The 25,815-nt window shown below is 47.4% G+C and overlaps 1 protein-coding gene and 1 long non-coding RNA gene across 4 annotated transcripts in view; one reads left to right on the forward strand and one right to left on the reverse strand.

Moving 5' to 3' along the window:
* Nucleotides 1-4,359, reverse strand: part of SMOC1 (SPARC related modular calcium binding 1) — a 151,280-nt gene extending 146,921 nt beyond the window's left edge. The window contains exon 1 of one of the 3 annotated variants that reach the window (XM_033850995.2): nucleotides 3,900-4,359. In XM_033850995.2, the coding sequence (XP_033706886.1) occupies nucleotides 3,900-3,998 (99 nt within the window). In that variant the 5' untranslated portion in view covers nucleotides 3,999-4,359. The remainder of the gene's footprint in view (nucleotides 1-3,899) is intronic. The other 2 variants (XM_033850994.2, XM_033850996.2) reach the window with 2 other exon arrangements.
* A 1,559-nt stretch (nucleotides 4,360-5,918) lies between these two features.
* Nucleotides 5,919-9,254, forward strand: LOC141277824 (uncharacterized). Its single transcript, XR_012329680.1, has 2 exons — nucleotides 5,919-6,079; nucleotides 9,115-9,254. It is a non-coding gene; the product is annotated as an uncharacterized lncRNA (long non-coding RNA).
* The last annotated feature ends 16,561 nt before the right edge of the window (nucleotides 9,255-25,815 follow it).

Genomic DNA, 25,815 nt, shown 5'->3' on the forward strand with positions numbered 1-25,815 from the left:
CATCTCTGCAGACACAAGGACACACCCTGGTCCAGACACTGAGACAGGTTAGTCAAATAGGAGGGAACTGTCTACAAGCTGCTTCACAGTTGGCAAACGCAAGATTTTTTAAAAAGGGTTTAGGTGGAGTCAAAGCCTGTTCCCCCATCCAAGTCCGCTTGCTCAGTCTCTCCTCCTCCACCCCTCCACATGCTTATTTTTAAACAAGGAACAAAAGCCTAAAATGGAAAAAAAATAATAGTTTGTTAAGTAACCAATTTCACATTTAAATGAGAGCAGGGAGTCCAGCATGGACATCACAGTACAGTCGAATTCATTTCAATAAATATTTACAGAACGCTTTGCAGTGTGACCAGCACACTGACAAATAACATCTCTATTCTGCCCTCAAGAGGTTGTGAGCTTGTTCACTTAACAAGACAGAATTATGCATGGAGTGCCGAAGGGGCAAGTTAGAGCTGAGAAGATGAAGATGCTGGTCTGATCTCAAGATGCTCACTGTAGAAGAATTAGCAAAAGCTGGAAGACAAGTGAAAGAGATACCGAAGTTGTACGAAGGTGAGAGTGATTGATTCTAACCAAAATGGTTTTTTGCAGGAAAGTTCCCACAGAGTGATGCTAGAACTAGGTTTTAAAGGATGAATCAAGTATGTGAGAGGAGAGAGGACAGTTAAAGAATATAGCTAAAACAATTAAGAAATAAAATTTCTTAGACTTCTTGACCTTTTCTCTTATTTCTCAAACTTTTTTTTTTTTTTTTTTTTTTTTTATGGTACGCGGGCCTCTCACTGTTGTGGCCTCTCCTGTTGCGGAGCACAGGCTCCGGACGCGCTTTCCTGCCTCCAGTCCTGCACCAGGAAGGTGGAACCTGTGAATCACTGTTAAACATGCATTATCTGCATTTATTTGTTCATTTCACAAGTGCCAGGCCCTGTGCTGAGCTCTGGGGATACACCGATGGACAAGACGGGCACGATTCCTGCCCTCACCCAGCTCCCAGTCTGCCGGGCAGACAGAGGTTTAGACAAAGACAGGCATTAGTCAGACTCCATCAGCCTGGCAGAGCCCCTCCCCCATTCAATCCTCCCCAGAAAGATTTTCAGTAAAGTGTGCAGGATTAAAGAAATGGCTGCCTCCTCCGTAATTAAAAGGCTCCTGACCAGCATCCCAGGTAGCCACGCGGCTGCTCGGAGCTGAGAGGCCAAGAAATCAGGTGCTTCCTACATAATAGCCTCCAATCTGACACTTGATAGCTGCTGGTTTCCAGAGTCAAACAAATGTCAGGCATTTTATGAAGGCAGGAAACAAATAAAGGGGCAAGGATTGGGGTCTAGGCCTCGGGGGAGCTCAATTAGTGAGCCAGATAAAGTTAAACCGAAAGGGCATGCTCTCGGTTTCCTAGAAAGCCAGCTAGAAAAGATGCCAATCCTTAAGCCTCTGTCACTCAAAAGATTAGCAGAAGAGACCCAGGGCTGCCCAAGGGAATACTGCAACAGCCAGATGTTTCTGCTCCTCCTGTGACACTGCCATTCACAACCAGGGCCACATTTCTGAGGCCACCAAGAAGACAGAGAAGAGAACTGCAGTCTTCTGGAATAGGTTGAAACTCAAAGACATCACCCTTTAGTGATACAGACACCCAAAAGTATCAGTAATGCTTTCTTACAGACTCGCCTGATGCCCATTTAACAGGAACGGCATGACTAGTCGGATGAACACTCCCCGCAGCTTCTGGGTGGTATGGAAAGCACACGACCTGCACATCCGTATAAACTGGGATTTGGCTCCCACTGCTGTGGCTGCACCATGAGTGTTTCAAGCAAGGCTTTTAGCCTCCCTAAGTCTCACTTGCAAAATGACACTAAAAAGACCCATCTTCTTGTTCTTATAAACATAAGTGATCATGGAAAGTGCCCGGCTCAAGAACTCATAAGTGGTGGCTTTCAATGGGGCCTATACATGCATCCAGGTAACCACACACTCAAGACGGTAGCTTCCTCTTGGTGCTTTCTAAGTGTGTGTGTGTGTGTGTGTGTGTGTGTGTGTGAAAGAGCGAGGAAAGGAGAGAGAGAGAGGAAATGCAAGCTGGGACACACAAGCCTATTTACAGTTCCTGTTTGTGTTCCACCATTTCTGTCAAATTAATGAACTAAAGAAGCTGGAGGGAAAACGAACCAATGTCTCTATTTTCCCCTGAAGTCCCTAGCTTGCCCCTAAGAGCTGCTTCCCCCAGATTCAGGAGGCAAGGAAGGAGAGCCATATGGCTTGAGACGCTAGACCCGCCCGGCAGCAAATGAGCCCCCCGCCATTTGTCTCCGGGCCTCTCATGTGGGCGGGCATACAGATTTCAGTTGGGGTGCTCTGGTCTGCGTCTCTTGTCTTGACTGTTCCTAATTATTGAAGGGAACGCCATGGCTCTCCTGACCTCAGAGCTTAAGAGCTGTGAGTCCTAATATCAAACCAAGCAGCTTCATTTAAAAGGCATGCTCATCTGCATTCATAAAAGTCACTCCTGGAGCCCTGACTTGCCCCAGCTTCGGGAACGCCTGCTGTCGAGGATTTATGACACGCCCTGGATCTAATCGGCCGCACTTTAACTGCTGCTGTTGCACATCTGGTCATAAAAGCAAGGGCCGGCCCAACACGGGGACAAACACTTTTCTTTCCTAAGTGGCTGCAAATCTGATCTCACAGTGATAGCCGGGCTCGGATGTAATCAGCCAGCACCTGGGCGGTCATTACGGCTCATCAAGCTTTGCAAGGCTTTTCCCACACACACGACAGCTATAAAGATGACTCTCGTGGTAGCAAGAGCTATGAATAAAGAACCTGCAGTCAGAACAGGTGGCAACAGGCTAGGCCGAACAATACCCAGGAAAGCGTGAGTTGGTTCAGGAGCCCACCTGTTCACAAAGATCCCAGCTACTTCCACATGGACTCTGCCACTGCCTGGCGGAGGCGAGCAGCTATCTCCATAGACAACTGCCCTGACATACGTTACTCCGCGGCCAGAGGTTGCCTGGATAAATTTGATCAAATGAACACCTAAGTGGTTTAAGAGGACACTCTTCAAGCCAGTGGAATCCTTCATGAGACCGATTGGGCGCATGGGAGCAATAACCTAGCCCAGCAATGCACACAATGCTGTCGGTTCCGGGAGGTTTTAGAATGCCTTGAACAGCCTGTCCTGTGCACAGAACTGGCACGTTTCACATCGTTCAGGAACTCCAATCAGACCAAGGTTCAACAAGTAGTTCAACCTCCCGCGCCCGAACGCAGGGGAAGAGACCCTTGAACACTGCCAGCTCCTCTCCACCAGCTCTCCCCAGCCTCCACCTCTACCCCTCCTCCGCCGCTGTGCCTAGCGGGAGGGAGCATTAAAATTATCTGCTGCGGGTTTTACGAGCAGCGATCGCTTTTTAAAACAGCAACAACACAAGGTCCTTGTGTGGCTCTCGGGTAACCTAAAACCCTGGAGGCAGAGCTGCCCCCCACCGCCGCCTGCCAAGAGCACCAGCGCTCCGGGACCGCGAGCAGCATGAGGCACCTCGGAGGCGGAAGGCACCTCTAAGGGTCTTGGAGCAAAAGGCCCTGGGAGAAGAGACTGGGAGAGAGAACGCACCAGTGACAGCGGGGGAGGAGGGCAGGAGGGAGCGGGCAGAATCGGTGCTGCAAGAAAGAATGGGTGAGTGGGGGGCGGGGGGAACAATGGGAGAAATTTTTATTTCAGCAACTTCGCCGAGAAGCCCACGGGGGACTGGGTAGTAGGTGAGGAGGGGGACGAGGTCTGACGCCTCCCTTCCCCCTCTCCGCCACCTCCCCCCACCACACCACCAGGAGGAGGGTCAGCGACCTGGGTCTCCTTCCGCAGGTGGGCGCGCGGCTGGGGGCTCACTTACCCTGGGGCCCGTGGTGCGGTGGCCGCGAGCCGGGGACAGCTGCACCAGCACGAGCAGCAAGTGGGGCGCGAGCAGGCGGGCGCAGCGCGCGGGCAGCATGGTGCCAGACGGGCCGGGCAGCCGGCTGCGGACAGGGGTGGCGGGCTCCACGGGGCGCACGGCCGCGCCGGCCTTCCTGCCTTCCTTCCCCCGGGGGGCCCTGGCGACGGCGGGCCGCGGCGGTGCGGCGCGGGCTCGCGGAGGCTGCGGTCGTAGCGCGCGCTCATGAACCGCCCCGGAGGGGAGCTGAGCGCGAGCGTGTGCTCTGCGTGTGGTGCTCTCCGCTCGGCCGGGCCGCGGCGGCAGCAGGTTGGACGCCAGAGCTGAGCCATGGGAATTCCCGTTATAAACCCCCGGGAGGGGTGGGGCGGAGCCCGACGGCCCTGACTGACGGGCAGAGAGGCCCGTGGCAGCCGCCCCTCTGGCAGGTGAAAGCCAATGGGAGAGAGGAAAGAGGGGCGGCTCGCGGTCGTCCCCACTGAGGAACGACTCTCGGTGGCTTGGCCGAAGTGGGCTCCAGGAGAGAGCGGGATAAAGAGGAACTTCCTCTTGGCCCTTGGGTCTGGTGAAGCCTCCGAGAGCTCCAGCAGCCTGAACCTACCAGAATGCCCGCCCGGCTAATGATAACACCTTAAGCATGTACAGTTTTCTGCACGAGTACGTGACTCGTCAGCCGGATGAAATAGGCAGGGAAAACACTCCTCGCCTCGTTTTTTCAGATGAGGGTACTAGGGCGCAAAGGGGTTCAGAAATCTGCCTCCTGGCTGCATCAACACCAAGAACAACTGGGAAGTCGCCAGGTCATCTGCACAGAGCGCTGGCTGTGACCGGGGTTGGGCGTGGGGATTAGGCGCATTCGCTGCTTGCAAACAAGATTCCAGCGGGTGACACACTTAAGTCCTACAGCGGCTGCCCCGGGAGCAGAGTCGAGAAGAGAGAGAAAACACGTGCTGGGCATCTCCTTGCTGGGGAGGGCCGCTGTGGGTATGGGATGATGCCGACCCGTGGCCCTGTGGTGGATCTGGGATTAGAACCCAAGCGTCCTGGCTCCCTGCCTGGAACTGGAGGGCCAACAGGCAGCCTCTCTGTGGCCTAGGAGCCCTGGGAGGAGAGGTTAGAGGGGAGCTGGTTTGCTGGTGGGGGGAGAGAGAGGAAAAAGCATTGGTAGGAGGGGTAGTCTGTGGGTGCAAAGACCCCAGAGATGGGTCAGAGGAGGGAGGGAGACCTCTCCTGAGTGCCCGTAGGATGTTGAAAGGCTCTGCCCAGGGCAGTCCCCAGGGGTTCATCTTGGGAATGGTCACAGACACATCACACCAGCTTCTCAACGGAACCAGGTGGTCTGCTGCATTCAACCCAAGAGAACCATGGTTTACCTTCTTATGTGGAATACAGCCCTTAGTGTTTATTTTCATTGCTATGGACCACTCACTTCAAGGGGAGGGATACTTTTCTCCAGCCAGCCTGGAAGCAGTGGCAGAATTTAACTCCTCTCCCCGTGGGCTTGAGAGGTCCAGACAAAGGTTAACTCCTTTCCCTTACTGCGTCTCTCCTGGATTGTATAAACAAGCTTCTCCCCCAACTCCTGCACTCACTTTTGCCCACTCCCCTTGTCTGCCATCCAGCCTCCACCAGGCAGCTAGCCATCCTTCCAAAAAGCAGACCTGAATCACCACACTCTGCTTCAAAGGCTTCAACCTTCCCCAGCGCCCTCAGATCAGAAAGCCCTGACTGGATGCTGAAACAATAACAAAGTACTGGTTGTTCTCCAAACAAAAATGAAGAACTGCTCTAAGAGAATCGCCTGTCTTCCTCTGCTGGGAAATAGTGCAACAGTCTGACATGCTCTCTGGAGCCAGTCAGGATGGGTTCAAATCCTGGGTCTGCCACCTAGTGGTGTAACCTTGCATCAGTCACTTTACTTAATCTGGGGTCCAGTTTTCCTGTCTGTAAAATGGGGATAAAAATAGTGTCCACCTTATGAGGTGTTCTCAGGATTGAAGGAGATGGAGTATATAAAGCCCTTAGAATGACTAAGTTATAAATATCACCATCTGGCATATGAAGAGGGCAGGACAAATGCCTCATCTCATTTTATCCTCAGAACGATCCTGTGAAGTAGACAGAGAGATCCAACTTGACAGGTAAGTAAACGGATACTCCATGCGATTGGGACTTGCCTGGCCTCATTTGGCTGGTAAATGACAGGGAAGATTCAAGCCCAGATTTTCAGAGTCTAATTCTTCCTCCATCATCTGATAATTGCAATCGCAAACGCTGTAGGGTTCAACAGTTCCTGTGTGCTTACTGGGAATTTTTTCAGTGGCCTGCAAGGGAGCTGAGATTCTTAGCGTCACTGAGCTTCAGGGAAAAGCAAGGGTCAGCCCTTCCAGCAAGGGTCAGCCCTTCCTGGAAACAGCCCTTATGATCTGGCATCCTGGGAATTTGCCCAGCTGGACTTGTCCATTTCGCCTGTGCCTTGTGAAGCACTTACATCAATTTCCCTGTGTCCGCCTAAGTGCTCCTCCACCAGGGTCTTGGAGGGATGAAAATGTCACTATCAGGCTCAGCAGTCTGACGGGCTTGTCCTGATTCTACCACATGGCCACATGCACCCCCATCAAAGTGGTCAACTCCTTTCTGTTGCTGGAATTATTGAGACATCTATTGGAGTAAGTAAATGCTTGAGATGCCGCCCCCCAGCATCTGGCAGCGCAAAGCACCGAGGGAAAAGACACTGCAATAGTCCTTTCCATCCACAACACCAGAGGCTGCTCTCCAGCCAGAAAGCTTATTTCCAAGTAGTCGCTGGTCCAAAAGTCTACATTATTCTGGATTTCAACCATGTAGCCTAGTTTAAAATATGAGTAACTGCTTTCCAGTTACTTTGCTCAGCAAGTATTTTCTTTCCCTCTGGTTGGCATGCGAGGCCTGCCGTAACCATGGCCATCATTCAAATGATGCATTTTCTTCTCCCAACTCCTCCCAAGCCCGGAGAAGGTTAGAAATTCCAGAGAACTACTAGTCCCAAAGAGTGTCTCTCTGCCAGGCTCAATCGTCTGATCCAAGCAAAAAAGTGAAATTGACAAGTTCCTTCTTTCCCTGGAGGCCAAGCTTATGGTCCAAAAATAAATCTATCTCTCCTGGCATCTGGTCTGTCCAGTTTCAGCCATGCTCCTTGTCCTGTGGGACTTCTGTTTGCAAGGGGATATTTCAGTGAAGAAAAATAATACTTTATATCCCATACTGAGGTCTGAGGGCCTCAAATATTTAGTACTAGCTAGGAACGCCCATTTCAATATATGTTTTTGTATAGTCCAGGAGTCTTTTTTTTTTTTTTTTTTTTTTTTTGCGGTACGCGGGCCTCTCACTGCTGTGGCCTCTCCTGCTGCAGAGCACAGGCTCCGGACGCGCAGGCTCAGCGGCCATGGCTCACGGGCCCAGCCGCTCCGCGGCATGTGGGATCTTCCTGGACCGGGGCACGAACCCGCGTCCCCTGCATCTGCAGGCGGACTCTCAGCCACTGCGCCACCAGGGAAGCCCCACTCCAGGAGTCTTGTCTCATATTCAGAGTCGAATCTTTCTATTCATTTTAACAAGCATTTTGATGAATCTCCTTCTGTGCCCAGCACAATGCTCATTATTATGAGATCTTCGGATGTACACCCTGCCCTCTGAGAGGTTATAATCTAATTTAAGACACAGCAAACAGATACCTGGAGACCGTATTTAAGAACAAAGACTGCAGTGTGTTTTGGGGACTCAGAGAGCAGGGACCCACTATAAACCTAATGGGCAGGGAAGGTTTCAGGAAGGTAGGTCTTTAATAGTGCTTTGGAAAAAAGTGCTTCTATAATATAAACATACCTTGATTCATACTTGCTTCACCTGTGACACCACTACGGACAGAGAAAGGTGAGTGATGTCTAAAGTTCAGGACTCTTTTCAAGTATACTACTGAGCTCAGAAGCCTGGGACATCAAGAATCCTGGGGTCTGTTTCTGAATTTAGGACAACTTGCTGTAACACCAACATTGGGCTGAGGTAGTTATTATTAGTGCCATTATGCAGGTGAGATTGACCCACAGAAGTTAATCTTACCAAGGTCAGTCCTTACACTTTAAATATACATGACAACTGATACACAAACAAAAGTAAATATGTGAGGTGATGGATGTGTTAATTAACTCGTTGGGGGGAATCCTCTCATAATGTATACATATTATATTGTACACTTTAAATATCTTACAATTTTGTCAGTTATACCTCAATAAAGCTGAAAATATATATATATATACATGACAAAAATAATTAGAATGACAAACAATTTAGAAGATTATTTATCTCTTTTGCACACAAACTCCCTTCAAAGTCTAGGATAGCGCTCTCTAACCTAGGCTCCTTCTAGTATCAGTCTGTCATTCTTAATAAGCAGCTTCTCCCTCATAGTCCAAGATGGCTGCTCAAGCTCTATCCATCACATCTGTTTTCTGGCCCGCAGGGAGGAAAAAGGGGAAAAGAATAGCATGCCCGTCTCTTTAAGGATAACTCCCAGCAGTCACATTTCACTGTATCTCATTGGTTAGAACTTAGTGACATGACCACATCTAGCTACAAATAAGGCTAAAAAAATTGTATTCTTGGGCTTCCCTGGTGGCGCAGTGGTTGAGGGTCCGCCTGCCAATGCAGGGGACACAGGTTCGTGCCCAGGTCCGGGAAGATCCCACATAGTGCGGAGCGGCTGGGCCCGTGAGCCGTGGCCACTGGGCCTGTGCGTCCGGAGCCTGTGCTCCGCAACGGGAGAGGCCACAACAGTGAGAGGCCCGCGTACCGCCAAAAAAAAAAAAAAAATTGTATTCTTAATTCAAGGTGGCCACATGTATCCAGCTGAAAATCCGGGTTTATGTTACCAAGGAAGGAGAAAATCCTGGGGCCATCTGGCAGTAGGGGCCATCCTTGTTAACATAACATCATCAACATCATGATCATCATTAACATATCTTGAGCTGCCAAGCGAAGGAACCATGGACAATGCAATGCAGTCCAGAGTGTTTAGTTGTGGCTTTCCTCTAGCTCTGCACATCTAGCTCCCTCATGCTCAAAACATTAATAACCTTAGGGCCAGACATGCAGACTCTTGATGCCACAAAAATTTACTTCTGGTATTTCCCTCTCTTAGGCACCTTCAAGTGGGAGGATCTGAGAACATACTTGGATGAAGCTCAAGCCACGTAGTGCCAAGGTGGCAAGAAAGAAGCCCCCTGAAGAGACCAGCAGTCAATTAGGACCATCGGGAATAATGCTATCTTTGTGAAAATATTCTTGGCTGTATTCTTCTGTTTCTGTTTCTTTCCCTCCCTCATCCACCTATAGGGAAATCTCTCTTTTCACCTGGCTACTTTTCTGTGACCTGGTTTCAAAATTACTAATACAGCAGTAACACAAAGACTTTAACACACACTCTTGCATTTACTCTACAAGGTAGGTACCATCATTTCCCCCATTTTGTTAATGAAGAAACGGAAACTTGGGGAGGTTACATAACTCAGCCAGAAACAAATAGCAGAATCGGAACTTGAGCCCAATCCACCTTATTCCATCAAGAGCTGAATTTTTTGCTAAGCACTTTCCCTACATGATCTCATCCCTCAGGCTCAGCATATGAAGTCAGTATTATTAGTCCCATTGTGCAGATGAAGGACTGAGGCTTAACCACGTAGATTACTTTACCAAGGGTAGTCTTGAAATTTGGCTTGCACATCAAAAGTTTTGGCATCCTAGGGCTTCCCTGGTGGCACAGTGGTTGAGAGTCCGCCTGCCGATGCAGGGGACGCGGGTTCGTGCCCCGGTCCGGGAAGATCCCACATGCCGCGGAGCGGCTGGGCCCGTGAGCCATGGCCGCTGAGCCTGCGCATCCGGAGCCTGTGCTCCGCAATGGGAAAGGACACAACAGTGAGAGGCCCGCGTACCGAAAAAAAAAAAAAAAAAAAAAAAAAAAAAAGGCACCTAACTCAGTCTGGAGAGTCAACTTTCCTGAGGTTGTGATGTTTAAGTTTAGATTTAAAAGATGTATGGTTTAAGCTGTACAAAGATTGGGGGAGGGGAGCATTCTGGGCATAGCAAACAGCACGAGCAAAGGCACGGAGGCAAGAGAAAACATAGCAGTAAATTTTCAACTAGGTCACTCTTATCCCTTTAACTCTCAGTATCCCAGAAAAGATAGTTACCACCACTTACCATCTGAGTCTGATGGACTCATTTTACGTTTTATATTTTTAAGTCATTTTACAAATAATTTACAGAGGTAGGAATAAAGGGATAGTGTATTAGCTATCTATTGCTATGTAACAACTTACCCCCGAAACTTAGTTTAAAACAACAAACATTATCTCATAGTTTCTATGGGTCAGGAGTCTGGGAGGGACTCAGCTGGGTAGTTCTGGCTCAGGGTCTCTGAGGTCACAGCCAGGGCCGGCGTCATAAGCGTGCAAGCTGTGCAGTCATAAAAAGTTCCACATTTAGGGCTTCCCTTGTGGCGCAGTGGTTGAGAGTCCGCCTGCCGATGCAGGGGACACGGGTTCGTGCCCCGGTCTGGGAGGATCCCACATGCCGCGGAGCGGCTGGACCCGTGAGCCATGGCCACTGAGCCTGCGCGTCCGGAGCCTGTGCTCCGCAGCGGGAGAGGCCACAGCAGTGAGAGGCCCGCCTACCGCCAAAAAAAAAAAAAAAAGGTTCCACATTTAGCTTAATATCCTGTGGTTGCTGAATTTATAATAAGTTTTTAACAAAGAACTCCCATTTTCATTTTACACTGGACCCCATCAATTATGTAGCTGGTTCTTGTTTCAGTTAACCTAGCAGCCAGTGTTACAGTCATCTAAGGCTGGAAGACCCACCTCCAAGTTCACTCCCACAGTTGTTAGCAGGCCTCAGTTCCTCACTGGCTATTGGCATGATACCTCCATTTTTCTCCACATGGGTCCTCACAAGGTAGCTGGCTTCTCCCCAGAGCAAGAGAAAGAGCCCAAGATGGAAGCCACAGTCTTTGATAACCTAATCTCCAGAGTGCCGTACCATCACTTCTGCCATATTCTATTGGTCACACAGGCCAACCTGGTACAATGTGGAAGGGACTTTAGGGGCGTAAATACCAGGAGGCGGGGCTCAGTGGGAGCCGTCTTGGAGACTGATGACCACAGATAGTGAAAAACAACTCTGTCAGAACTGTTAACAAGAATTTAAATATAATAAACCCAAAATTGTATTCCATATATTCCTAGTTTTGAAGGTAACATACCTGAAATAGACAACAAATTTTGACTGAAACCATCAAATGTCACGAGCCTGGAACATATTCATCTTGTAAATACTGATTCCAGATTTCAAATGTATCTCTAATTGGTCTAGCTTATCATTCCTTATGGTTCTTCTGTCTGCATTTGCATCATCAAAACAGTACTTTTGAAAGTTTTGGTGGCTCATAATTTTGTTGAAGAGAGTATGGCCATCTTCTTTGCTCCCTAATTGCAAAACATTTTCATTTCCAGGCTCAGAAACATAATTTAAAATCTTCAATCCAATTAATATTTTCATTCCTACATCATCTATTTATTCTTTGCATAGACACCTGCCTTCAACGTTTGTCCATTTAAAAAAACACTACAAGTAAATTTTGGTGTACAAAAATCTAGAAGATTAATGAATAACATCATACGTCTTTTTTGCAAAATAGGAAGGTTCAGGCTCTTGTCATAAAATATTGTGTAATTAAGTCTATCTTATTGAGTGAATAAATGGATGAAAGTACCATATTTCCTTTTTGTCCTTAAAATATATTCTTAATTCACTGATAATTGAGTTTGGGAAAAATCATCTAGGATATTATCATCTAAAGATTCAGAGGCTAAGATTTCTCTTACATAATCAATTTCACTATCATTTGCTTATATTCTAGAATGCTACTGTCTCTTTGCATTCATCTTTTGATTTATGTAATAATTTTGAAGCCTCTTCCTCTATCAATTTTTTTCTTGTTGCCTGTATAAGTAGAAAATGAAAAGTTAGAATTTTCAGTTGTTTCCAATGAAAGGTAAGTGCAGGCCACAAAGATGGTATCTCCAGTCTTTTATATCTTCTTGGAAGATGATGTAATACTTTAGGCAGTGAATTAAGAAACCTGAAGGATGATAAAATGCTGATGATTTCTGATAATATTGCACAATTCTTCTAGGTAATTCCATCATTCTTCAGTTTTCGTATTATTTTTAGTCTTTTTCAGCATAGTTGGGAATAACTGATGAGTAATGGTAAGATAAGTCCTAGGATGATAAAATGTTTCACAACATAAGAAAAAATAAGATCACTAAGATCTCATAATGTATCTTACATTTATAAAAGAGTTCCCATGTACCCATATCATAATTGCAAGATAGAATGAGTTTTATTCTTTTAAAAATAAGTTAATTTTATCTTTGTGCTTTGGAAGATATCTTTAAAAGAATAAAAGTCAAGAAAAGATACTTACAAGAAATGCTTTATAAAAGATACAAGTGCTTTAAGAAAATCAACAAAATTGGATCCAGTGGAACCTGGATGGTATTAATATAACTAACCCAGTAGATTTGGGAGAAGTGGCACCAGTGACAGGACCTGAAGCAGATACTATTCATGTCCGACCCACATCCCCTTGACTTCTGCCTGAGGGTTTCCTTTGGCTATAGGTACCAGCTCATCCTTTGTAGAGAGCAGCTGGAAGTGTCTGGAAGATAATAGCCCCCCACCCACCCCCCAGGTGCAACCCTCAACCAATGCGGAACCAGAATTAGTGGGTAAATTCCCCAACTTCCTCACCACCCCCCAGCAAGGTGTGTCCTTCTGAGGTGTGTCCCACAGTCTCTCAGTGGGCCCCCAACAGGATTAAGCCCTAGTTGCCCACAGCAGCAGCCCTCTCATTAATGAACCATTAATTGTCCTTTTTCCTTTCCCTGTTGTACTTCCCCACCGCCTTACTGTGCTCCCTTGGATCCCCTCCACATAAACTACTTGCACTGAAATTCCTTGTTTTAGAACCTGCCATTGGGGGGAAGCAAAAAAGAATATGCCATTTGGAGAATCTAAACCAAAACACAAGTTGAAACCGCATCACGATAGAATAGCTGCAGCTCCAGACATCCATCGCAGGGCTCTTCTTGCTCTACCTGGAGGCCTCGCGCAGAACAGAGCAGAGTGGGCTGATGCCAGCAAGCCAGAGAGGAGACTAGTTAATGACGGTAGACTGCAGTTTAGGAGAAAGAATGCTTTTAGAGGTCTTTAGAATAAGGAGCTGTCTAAAACCATCAGAAATGCTTTCTCCGTTTAACAGAAAGTTGGAATGGGCTCCCGGGGTGGCAGAGGGACAGTCTGATCTCATTTAAGAAACTGCCTAGGGCAGTGGGATAGTCCTGAGGGTGGAGACGGAGGACTTGGATTCCAATCCAGGCCCCTCGGAGTTCAATTTCCCTCTCTACCAAAGAGGGATCGTAAAGTCTTCACAGAGCTGCTGGGAGTAATAAATAAAATCGTGCACTGTGGTAGAATGCTCTGTGGTTTTCATCTTCTCTAGCAAGGTAATTTGCCAGCTAGCTTGGGGTGCAGGCGCCCACCTCAAAATAGATAGCCTCGTTTCCGAAGAGTCACTCCAGTCCCCTTTAGTCATGTAAATGAAGGGTCAGTAGGCATCGTGTCCTGGGAAAAAGAGAATAGCAAGCCCTTTCTCGTGCTATAAGCAGCTTTGCTCCTTTAGAGGAATTTGGCCACTGGAGAGGTAGAGGGACCCTCGTTCTGTGTCTGGGCAGTGACAGGGCTGGGACCTTTCTGACTCACAAATCTCCTGGAGCTGTTCCCACCCTGGGGTGGCTGTGTGAGAGAACCAGGACAGGCAGAGAGCTGGGCCCCAGGGCTCAGGTCTTAGGGGAGGCCCAGTGGCTTGTGTGTGGCTAGGGGCGGGGAGAAGGCAGCAGCCCATCTCAGCACCTGCACCAGCAGCAAGATCAGAAGAGAAGTCAGCCTCCATCCTCACCTAGACCATCTTCTCTCCTCTTCCACAAGTCAGCTGGCCTCTTCCTCCCACTGAGGTTGGCCGTGATGATGTAGCTAGTGACAAAACTGTCCAACAACAGGGAGAAATAAATATAAATCTAGTGGGTTTTTTCCACTTTACATGTGTATGCATTCTAATGACTTTTACGATATACCAAGCAATTTACAGACATCTCATTTCATCTTCATGACAACATTACTATCCCTGATATAATTCCCATGTTTCAGAGGAGGGAACTGAAACTCAGAGAGGCTGAGACATTTTCCTGTGGTTACACAGCTACAGAGGCAGAGTTGTTTTCAACCTGAACATGTCTGACCCCAAAGCCCATGCTCATCACCACTAGTCTGTGTTGGAAGAACTGGAAAACCAGATGGAGCTTTTCCTATGAGGCAGTCGAACAGCCCGGCTGGCGCCAGAGACAGGAGCCATGTAGTCTCCATGGGACCTATGTTCAAAGCTAATGGTGCAACCTGGGAGTGATGGCCTCTGTACACTCAGGAAGGGTCTAGAAAAGTAGGGCAACACCAACCATAGCCACCTTCTGTAGTATGAACTGTCTGGAATCACCCCAGGCTTTGCACCCAGCCAAGGAGGCAGCCTGCCCTCGGCCAGGAGCACTCCCTGTCTGTCCACAAGGTCACTGCAATCAGCCCCAGCCCTCCCGAATTTCATCCTCCCAGCAGCCCACCACTTCCTGTGGCCCTGTGTCTGTGCTGCTGGATAATGCCTCTCAGGTGGCCGCATCTCTCTGGCCAGTTAGATCACAAACATCTTGAGGTTGGAGTCCGTATCTTCTATGTTCTGGCTTCTCCACCTTACCCCCTCCAAAGTCAAAATCCATGCTCAATCACACCTGTTAGGCCATTTAAATGGCCAGATGACATTGAGGTAAGGGGCTATGGGGCGGCCAAATTGAAAAAATTATTTGAAAATTAACTAGGATGAAATGCAGATTAAGGAGAAATTATTTGCTATTACCGTTTTCCCAAGTGAGAGGTGTATTTTCAATAAGAACATGTGAAAACTTCTTGGACGTATTTCATTCCTACGTCTGTGCTTTTACCAGATGTCTTGCACAATTAGACATCTGCACAGAGACAGAAAAACTTGCATTTGGAAGCATGTATTAGAGGCAGGAAATATAACAGTTAAGAGTCCCAATTTGGGAGTTAGACAAACCTTGGTTCAAATTCCATCTCTGTGACTTGCTGGTTGACCACAGACAAGTCATTCTACCTCTCTGAGCCTCAGTTTCCTCATTTGTGATATTGTAATTAAAAGTGCCTTCCTTGTTGACACCCATCAGGATGGCCATTATTTTTTTAAAAAAGACAGAAAATAAGCATTGGGAACAACGTGGAGAAACTGGTACCCTGTGCGTTGCTGCTAGGAATGTACAATGATGCAACTGCTGTGTGAAACAGTACGGCGGTTCCTCAAAAAATTAAACATAGAATTACCATATGACTCAGCAATTCCACTTCTGGCCATATACCCCAAAGAAGCAAAAGCAAGGACTTGAACAGATATTTGTACACCCGTGTTCAGAGAAGCCTGATTTACAGTAGCCAAAAGGTTTAATAGCCTAAGGTCCATCGACAAATGAATGGATAAACAAAGTGTGGTATGTGTACATACAGTGGAAGATTATTCTACTTTAAAAAGGTAAGAGATTCTGACACAAGCTACAATATGGGTATATCTTAAAGACATTGTGCTAAGTGAAATAAGTTGGACACAAAAGGACACATATTGGATGATTCCACTTATATGAGGTATCTAGAATAGTCAAATTCATGGACAGAAAATAGGGGCTGGAGGAAGGGGAAATGGGAAGTACTGTTTAGTGGGTACAAAGTTTCAGTTTGAGAAGATGAAAAAGTTTGGGAGATAAATGATGGTAATGGGTACACAACAAGGTGAATATACTTAATGCCACTGAACTATATACCTAAAAATGGTCAAAATGGTAAATTTTATATACAGTGGAATACTATGCAGCCATAAAAAAAGAATGAAATCTTGACATATGGGGACAACATGGATGGACCTTGAGGGCATTATGCTAAGTGAAATAAGTCAGATGCAAAAACTGACTTACCATACGATCTCACTTATATGTGGAATCTAAAACAACAACAAGAACAAAGTCAAGCTTATAGATACAGAGAACAGATGGGTGGTTGCCAGGGATGGGTGGTTGGGCGTGGGTAAATGGGTAAAAGGAGTCAAAAGATAAAAACCTCCATTTATAAAATAAATAAGTCACGAGGATGTAAGGTACAGCAAGGCAACTATAGTTAATAATACCGTACTGTATATTTGAAAGTTGCTAAGAGAGTAGATCTTAAAAGTTCTCATCCCAAGAAGAAAATATTCCATAGCTATGTATGGTGACAGATGTTAACTAGACTTGCTGTAGCGATCATTTCACAACACACACAAATATCAAATCATTATGTTATACACCTGAAACTAATACAATGTTGTGTGCCCATTATACCTCAATTTCTTTAAAAAGGTAAATTTTATGTTATATATATTTGTTACCACACACACATGCACACACACACGAATGCCTTCCTTGTAGTTTTATTGTGAGGGCTAAAGGGATTAACATCGGTAAAACAGCTGACAGTGCCGGCACATAGTACGGGCTTACTAAATTGCCATTACTGGCTTTAGTCCTCAAGACCAGTGACTGAATCTTGACCAGCCCAATGCCTACAAGTAGGACTGAACAAGGAGGAGATGAGTAGAGAAACCCCAGACTAAGACGTGAGGGGATTACAACCACACCAAAAGGTAGAGGGACAACAGGGCCCCAGGGAGGCCGAAGTCCCAGAAGCACCACAGGATATAAAGAAGAGGCCCTAGAAGAGATCAGGAGGGAAAAAGCTCTGCAGGGCTTCATGTGAAAGAGGACCAGACCAGAGCTGCCAGAAAAATACAAGCTGCCCTGTTAAACGTGAATGTCAGATAAACAACGCAATAAGTATGTCCCAAATACTGTATAACCGTTTTATTGCAAGGGACATACTAATACTAAACATTTACTCATTGTTTAGCAGACATTCAAATTCAACTGAGCTTCCTGTATTTTTATTTGCTAAATGTAGCAACCCTAGGCCAGGGGTACCACTCATCCTTCACTACTTTACACTAAGTCAGTTTACCACGATTACAGATCCTAGAACATCCTGGTATCTAAAAATCTGGACAGGGCCGTGGGTGGGAGAGCAGAAAATGGAACAGGATTCTTTGTTTTACAAATATATTCTTTCACTGAGCTGAGTTCTGATAAATAGCAAGCTCTTCTAACAGTCTTAACATAGAAATTCGTTTTTAAAACTTAAATGTACAGGGGCTTCCCTGGTGGCGCAGTGGTTGAGAGTCCGCCTGCCGATGCGGGGGACACGGGTTCGTGCCCCAGTCCGGGAAGATCCCACATGCCGCGGAGCGGCTGGGCCCGTGAGCCATGGCCGCTGAGCCTGCGCGTCCGGAGCCTGTGCTCCGCAACGGGAGAGGCCACAACAGTGGGAGGCCCGCGTACCACACACACACACAAAAACTTAAATGTACAGCCCCACTTTTGAAGGCGCCCACCTGTCAAAGTGACAGCCACGGTCCCAAAACCTGTGCTTCTCCTGGCTTCGGAGATCAGGAGGGGCGATCACGCATACCAGAGGGCACTGCAGACAGAGGGGCCCCATTGATAAAGGCCAAATCACCACCCTGGGCCCCAGGGTCTGGCCTCCTCCCCACAGGGCCAGCTTGAACCAGCCCCAGCATCTCCTGCCCAGGCTGCTGTGGCCACTTGCAGAAAAGGCAGTTGAAGATTCCTCTGAAATTTCAGCAGAGACCTAAAAAAGGGCTTTGTCGATGTAAAACCAAATGCAATTCCCCGGCCTCAGCCCTAAACTGATTAAAAGCTGGAGTCATTCATTTTGTTTTGAGAAGCGCCAGGGTTTTAAGCTCGCAATCCCCTCCCTCCTCACTAGTTCCAGCTGCAGGGGCACATCAGTGTGGAAGACCACACAGCAGCAGGCCCAGCGTTCGGAGGCCTGGCAGAGATTAAACCCCATGCATGCGGCGGGGAGGGTGCCCCACCCTCACGCAGAAGGGGAAGGGAGCCTGGAGCAGGGAGTTCAAGGGGAAGAGCCCACCCGGTGACCAGGGTCTCGTTCACCTCACCACGGCCCTGCTCCATCCCTCCATCAGACCCAGGAGGGCGCAGAGGCCAGTTCCCTGGAAAGATCAGGGCACCACACTGAACGTGGCCAGATGTGACTTCCCTCTCGACTTTTTTTAATTTACCAGATTTATTTACCACACAACAAACTTAATTTGGAGGGAAATCCGGGGTCCGAGGGGGAACCTAAAGGAGGCATAGTTTGGGTTCTCATCCGGGCTCCACCAGCTCACTGGGTGACCTGGGACCACTGCCCCAGCTTGGCCCTCTGTCTGCTCTCCAACTAGGGAGGCCGTGAAGCAAGACCGGAAACCAGTGAGATGTGTGATTGGGTTATCTCCTTCGTCCCACGCAGGACAATCTGAAGGAACGTGTCTGCTCACTTGGTCACGGTCTGTCTCACCCAACAGGATGCTGCAAGCACAGGGCTGGAGCCCCGGCAGCTAGCACAGTGCCAGGCGTCAAGTCTGGCCTGTACATGTTTTTTAGTCGCCTGCATAAAGTATGGAAGGGGAGCCGCCGAGGGAAAGGAGAGCTGCCCTTCCCACCTGAGTGAACCTTTTCTCTTTCCTGTGATGTTTTCCCAGGATCAGAAGGGACATTTCTGCGTGCTTGGGGTTCCTGAGCTATTTTTCTCACACCAAGTCCTGAAGCAGATGGGGGTTCAATATATGGTAGCAGGCATTGGTATCTTACTCCTTTCTCCTTTGCCTTTGGGACCCAGTGTCGTCATCAGCAACACCAATACCCTTTCTGCCAAGCGCCCTACCCACAGAATGGGACGGTCAGAGGTTAAAGGAAAGAAAGAGAGGGCAGAGGTACCTGAGGGAGGAGACCAGAGGCCCAGCGTCACACAGGCTTGAGTGTCCTCGAGAGGACCGGAGCCCTTCCCATCCCCATGTGACGATTTCTGGTGCTTCCTACTTCCCTCCTCCACACACCCCCTCCCATGACATAATGACATGTTAAAAGCTTCACATGTGATCTGATTTTCAACACTTTAATTGGATTAATAGAAGCCGGGAGTGTAGTGAGCCCACTACAGTGGCCCTCCCTCCCCAGGGTCCCCCTCCCCACCCTTTCCCGGCCCCTCTCCACCTTGCTCCTCCACCATGCTTAGCTGTCTCTTCCTAGACTCACTCTTCTCTCTCCCTCCATGCTGTGCTGCCACCCACACCTCCCTTTCATACCTTCTGTCCAGCTCACTCGCAGCAGCCTCTTCCTCTCAGTGCCCAGCACTTTTCTGAGCTCCAGTAAAATTTTCTCTTTCTTCCCCAAAGGAGGAACAGCAGTCCCATCACTCAAAACCCTGATGAATGGAATATTTCCAAATACTTGGTGAATGGAAAGTGTCTAAAGAAATTCGATTTTATTGCATTCTAGAATATACACTACCTGGGCTTCCCTGGTGGCTCAGTGGTTAAGAATCCGCCTGCCAGTGCAGGGGACATGGGTTCGAACGCTGGTCTGGGAAGATCCCACATGCCGCGGAGCAACTAAGCCCGTGCGCCACAACTATGGAAGCCCGTGCACCACAACTATGGAAGCCCGCATGCCTAAAGCCCGTGCAGAAGCCACCACAATGAGAAGCCCGCGCACCACAACGAAGAGCAGCCCCCGCTTGCCGCAACTAGAGAAAGCCTGCGCGCAGCAATGAAGACCCAACGCAGCCAAAAATAAATAAATAAATAGAATATACACTACCTACCAAGAGTTACAGGACAACAGCATTTAAAGTCTTTAATAGATATGAATTAAATATAACTTGTATATTGGTTATGAGCGTGCACGTGTTACCATTAAAGGTCCTTATTCTTGAGGTGACATTTTCTGGACACAATCCGGTCAGTGGCACCACCTCATTTTTTATAGATGTAGCTGAACTGCAGAGAGAACAAAACACCCTACACTCTTTCCCCGATTGCATAGTAAGTAGCTGTGAGGTGCTATATCCTTAAGAACAACAAAATCCCATACAACTAAAAAGCTCTAGACAGGCACTCACCAGAGACCGAGTGCCTACGTGGTACCCAGGACTAGCTTACAGTGAGAGCCTGAACACATGGCTTGATTTCTTTCCCCTCAATTACTTCATCTCTACAACCAGAAGGGCAGTCTGGATGGGTGGGCTCCAAACTTTTTTTATTGTATGCCTCTCTCAGTAAAAACATTTTGAGCATTCATTCCCACTATACGTATTTCTAGTTGTACTGTACTGTTTGTACTGATATATTCCAGACACAACATACAGAGAATTTTAAACGATAAAATAAATGTGAAATCGATGGTATTCTTACGTTTTATTAACCATAATGGCTTCAATTTATCACTCACTAATATTTCAAGGCAAAATATTTTCTTAGGACAAGACTCTTCACTGTTGCTTAAATCCATTTTTCAAGTAGACTTAAGATAATTTCCATTTGTTTTTTGTCACTGATTTCTTGCCAGATCATTGTTTTTACCTCGTAATATGGCTGAAAAGAAGAATTTATAAGAAAAGCTAGAGAAGTCTCAGCTCAGCCATTGTCGCTGTTTGTTTTTGCTTGCAAAACCATATTAGATTATTAATGTTATCTTTAAAATAGTTTTCTTTTGCAGGAATCTTTTAAGGCTGCCTGTCTACTTTGTGAGGGTAGCTTTTAGTTCAAGCTAAATATTATACTTCGTAAATGATTATTAACAGGCTCAAGCATACTATAATATATCACAGCATGCTGGAAGCATGGAAAAGGATGAGGGCACTCCCTCCTGATACATAGCTTTCCACTCACACAGCCGGCATGGCGCAAAGCATCTGATGTATGGACTGATGGAGGGAATAAGAGCCACTCTGTGATTGAACATTAATAAGGACTTGGGTTTCTTGTCTTTAGGAAGACTACAAACAGAAGTTCTACTCTTCTCTTCCGACTGTCCAGAAGACTGTCTTGGGGCCACCTTTGAGCAACAACTGCAATCTCCTTATCAATAAAGTTCTTTGATGCTCCAGTGTCTCCGTAATAGGAATCTTTCTCTACTCCTCAATCCACTTGCTGCTGCTCAGCACGCCCTGTTTGAGAGCTGAGCCAAGGTCATGTCTTGCACTGGGGTCTGCACACCACGAAGGGCCATGCTGTCTGGGGTGAGCAGCACTTAGTGCCCTTGGGCACAGCTGGGCCGCCGACCCCAGCCTCACAGGGTGAGCCGGAGTGGGGGCGGAGGCTTGCTCTGGGGAATGATTCTCCACTGCTCTTTTATCCCCACTCTCCACACCCAGTAGGTCCCTCCCTTCTCCACAGTACATGTCCCCTTCCCCTCCCCTCTTCCCCTCCCCAGGAACCCAGTTTTTGCTTAGATTTTGCAGCCCCACCTCTCCTGCCAGGAGAAATAAGGAGAGCTCCTTTTAATGTATGAAGTGTTCACACGGGTGGAACTGCATTGGATTTTCCATCTAGGACCTTTCAACCAGTTCCACTTCTAGGGAGAGTAAGTGACTTGACCTGGGTCACAAATCTACTATATGGCAAAGCTAGGATTTGAAGTTGAGGTCTAGATAATTCCAAAACCCACACTGTTTCCAGCTCTCCAAAAGAAGGGAGTGACTAGGGTTTGCATGTATAACGTGTGTTTCCTTATGTGCACGTAAACGTACATATCTATTCGTGCAGTATAGTTGAATACAGAGTGAATGGGTACATAAGGAACTGAGTGGGGAAATGCTGACATGTCCCAGAAAAGCCATAGGTCCAAACACGGACTGACAGGTTGACAGCCCCTGGAGCAGACCCTCTCCTCGGCCCACACCTGAGACCAGCTCTTGGTGGCCGGTGAGGAATGAGGGTATGCCCACTCATAACCTCCCAGGGACACTGAAAAATAACAGATTTGTCTGCTTCTGACTCATCTGTTTGGCCTCTTTGGAGGGATGGGCATTTACTCCAGCCTTGGACAGAAAACTGTTCTTGTTTGAAGAGGAATCAAATTTCTTGTCAAGGTGATAATGGCCCAAATACCATTTGGGACCTTCTGCACCAGCTGTCCAAGCTGGAGGGAACAAACTCGGGGAGGAATTTATGGTCCCTCTGCACCTACGTGACTGAGTGACTGGCAACCAAGTGCAAGTTTTAAAAATAAGAGAACAGAGGAATAGAGGCAACAAAACACGGCCTGGTGCGTCCTCCTAAGTGTGACTAGTGGGGGAGAGGATTTCGAAATAGCAGTCTACACTGCAGTACCGCACGGTACTGCCAGGCCTTAGACCAGCCCCACTCGCAGTTATGAAGCATCTCAGCGTCAAGATAATGAAGATGACCATGACGACAATGGTACCCCATATGTTGTACACATACTTTGTGCCAAGAATCGTCATAAACACTTTCAAACATTTTCTCAATTCACCCCACAGCCCTATGGGACTATTATTACTATCTTCAGAGGAGGAAACTGAGACTCAGAGGTGCTGGGTGATATCCCAGGTTCGAATTACTGTTGAGGGTTGGAGCCAAGATTTGAATGCAGAGCTACCTGACTCCAAAGGCCGTGACCTTACCCCTGCTCTAGGAACCCCAGATTGGAAACCAAGAAGAGAAGCACCACCTTCTTACGATGCATTTCTCATGAAATAACTTGACCCAGCAAATATTTAGGGCCAAGTATTTTCTTCCTGGTAGGTGATCAGAGACTGATCCCCTCATCCATTCATTCAATAAAGACTGAGCACCTATTAGGTGCCAGGCACTGTTCTAAGTACCATGGATACAGCAATGAACAAAACAAGTTCTTATTCTCATAAAACTAAGAATGTAATGAGAAGATTGAAAACAAACAAAACAACTAATATGTAATATGACAGGGGTGATAAGCACCACAAGGAAAAATAAAGCAGTAAGGGAGCTAGAGAGTGACGGGCAAGAGGGGTGCTATTTTGGGTAGGGTGCTAGAGGGAGAACACTCTGAATGGGTGACATTTGAGCAGAGGCCTGAAGGAGTGAGGGGCAGAGCCCTGCAGAGATCTGGGGGAAGAGCATTCCGGGGGGAGAAAACGGCAAATACAAAGACCTAATGGTGAGAGTGTGCCTGGAGACCAGGTTGGCCTGCCTTTCAGGTTCTCAAGCCTGATTTCCCTTTTGTTAATTTTCAGGACCACATTATCCTTATTTTACAGTGAGGAAATCAGAGACCTCGATTCAGAAAGTTCTTCTGGTCGCTGGCTTCACAGAGAGAGGAAAAGGAAGTAATTTTTGTTGTGTTTACTTACCTGACCTTATTTATCCTTACAATGTCTCTGAAAAGTGGGGATTTTAAAGTTATGGTCTGCTAGCTCGAAAGCCTATGCGCTTTCCATCATGCCATGTAAAAGTAAACCATATGACTTCAGACTGATGTAATTCCCTCCTTCTTAAGAGCACAGAGCACCAGGAAACCAGACTTCAGATCTTCATCCATCCGTCCAGGGTTAGCTGAGAGCCTCCTGTGTGCTGGGCTCATGCTGGCCACTGTAGGGATACAGTGATGAATAAGACAGACACAGTCTCTCCTTCCAAGGATGGCTCCAATCACTCAGCAGGGCCACTTCCAAGACACACATCCTCAGGGTGTCACATGTACTCTCACTCACCCTCCAGCCCCAGGCCAGGACCCCAGAGGAATTCCTCCCATTCTGGTTCTGGCAGAAGGAGAATGAGTCCCGAGTTTCTGGTCCGCAGCCAACTTTCAACTGCTAGCTGGCGCTCAGTACCTTGCTCTCCTCCGCACTCTGTGAAATCCTCCCTGATAACAGAGAGCTGGTTTTCAAATCAAAACCAAACTCTCCTGCTCTTGCGCACTGACTGAGGTAGAGTGAATGAGGTAACTAAGATTCTGTTGCTTCCCAAGGAATGGAATTCAAGAGACTCCATAGTGTGGGCCAAGCCGTTGGAAGCATCCAAGATGGGTTTGGGGATTCAGACAAAGGTCTAGCCAGTTCTCATTTGATCCAAACAATAAGCCCACCACACCCCCTGCCCCCAAAGGGAATTAAACCCTGTCGAGTGTTGCCAGGAACCCATCTCTCAGTTCTCCCACAGTGGGATGTAACTTCTAAACCCAGTGGATTGACAAACAGATCCAGGGACAGCCAGCAGATAAGTGTGACTGGGGGCTGTCAAAGCTCGTTCAGAAATGGGCCTGGCAGCCACTGCTTCCCTCCATCCAGAAAAACCCACCGGGGTGGCTAGAGATCAGACCTGGAGGGAGGGCAGAGGCGGAGAGTGTTAAGTGGCAGTCAGAACCCGCCTCCCCCAACCTCAAGGGCTGCTCCTTCAGTGTCAACAAATATGCAACCAATTAATGTAATTACAGAGTTATTTACGGTGCCCAGCAAAGTGCAGCTGGGTCCTAACAGACAAGGGTGGAAGCAGAGAAAAAAGCTCTTTCTGGGGTTTGGGTGTGTGATTTTGTTGGCTGGGTTTTTGGTTTTTTGTTTTTTTCCTTTTCTTTCATATGTTTCAGTCAACTTGTGGTATCCATGTGTCTGGTGGTCATGGCCCCTTCTAGTCAGTGTGCAGGTGTTCCTGCCCTGGGGGGAGAAAAAGGAGGGGGAAGCCAGCGGGAAAAGCTAAAGGTCTTTGGATTTCAAACTGTGACCTGACAGAGAAGACTTTTTCAAGGTCCCCAGACCCACTGCACCCCTGTCTTAATCCTCTTCCACTGACCCTTTGCATAACAACCACCACCCAAAATTTGCATCTGCAGCCCTTTTTTTTTCATAGCTCTGTCATGGGATTGTCTGAAATAACAGCTGTGTAGCCATTCAGTGCCCCGCACAAGACAGGTTTTAATTAGAGTTCTTGAGGGGGTTGAATTGGCACAATTAGGGCCCGCATTAATGGGGTCTCCATGTGTTCTTTTGAACAGTTTGGCCCTATTTTTTGTCCCAGGCAGGATGGGGTTGCAACTAATGAAGGTGGAGAGTGCAAATTATCTCAGCAAAAGGGCGGCCAGTGTGAGCCACCCAGGGGAGGGGGAATGAGCAGAGAAAAGCAGTTACCTATGGTGGAGGCGCACAGACACTCATTTTCGTGTCTTCCTTCTTCAACATGGTCCTTTCAGAAGGAAATTGTGGCCACCGAATCTGTATTATTGGCTAAGAGGGGAAACAGAAAAGATGTGAGTCCTGGGCCAAACTAAACTAAGGATGTGTGTGTGTGTGTGTGTGTGTGTGTGTGTGTGTGTGTGAGAGATGCACACACAGTCTGCCCCCTCTGTATCCACAGAGTCCACCAACTGCAGATCAAAAATATATATTTTTTTAATTCCAGAAAAGTCCAAAAAGCAAAACTTGAATTTGCTGCACTGGCAACTATGTACGTAGCATTTACATTGTATTAGGTATTATAAGTAATCTAGAGATGGTTTAAAGTATAAAGTGTACGGGAAGATGTGAGTAGTTTGCATGCAAATAGTACACCACTTTCTATAGGGGACTGGAGCATCTGTGGATTTTGGTGTGGTGGGGGGTGTCCTGGAACCAATCCTGAGGGACAGCTTACACGTTTTTATGCTTGCCCCAAAGGCATATGGGCATGTTAGAGGAAGAGCAAGATACAAACTTCAATTATTGAAAGTACTAACCCTTCATTATCTGA

This window comes from Tursiops truncatus, chromosome 2 (genome assembly GCF_011762595.2).
Source record: "Tursiops truncatus isolate mTurTru1 chromosome 2, mTurTru1.mat.Y, whole genome shotgun sequence".
Lineage (NCBI taxonomy): Eukaryota > Metazoa > Chordata > Mammalia > Artiodactyla > Delphinidae > Tursiops > Tursiops truncatus.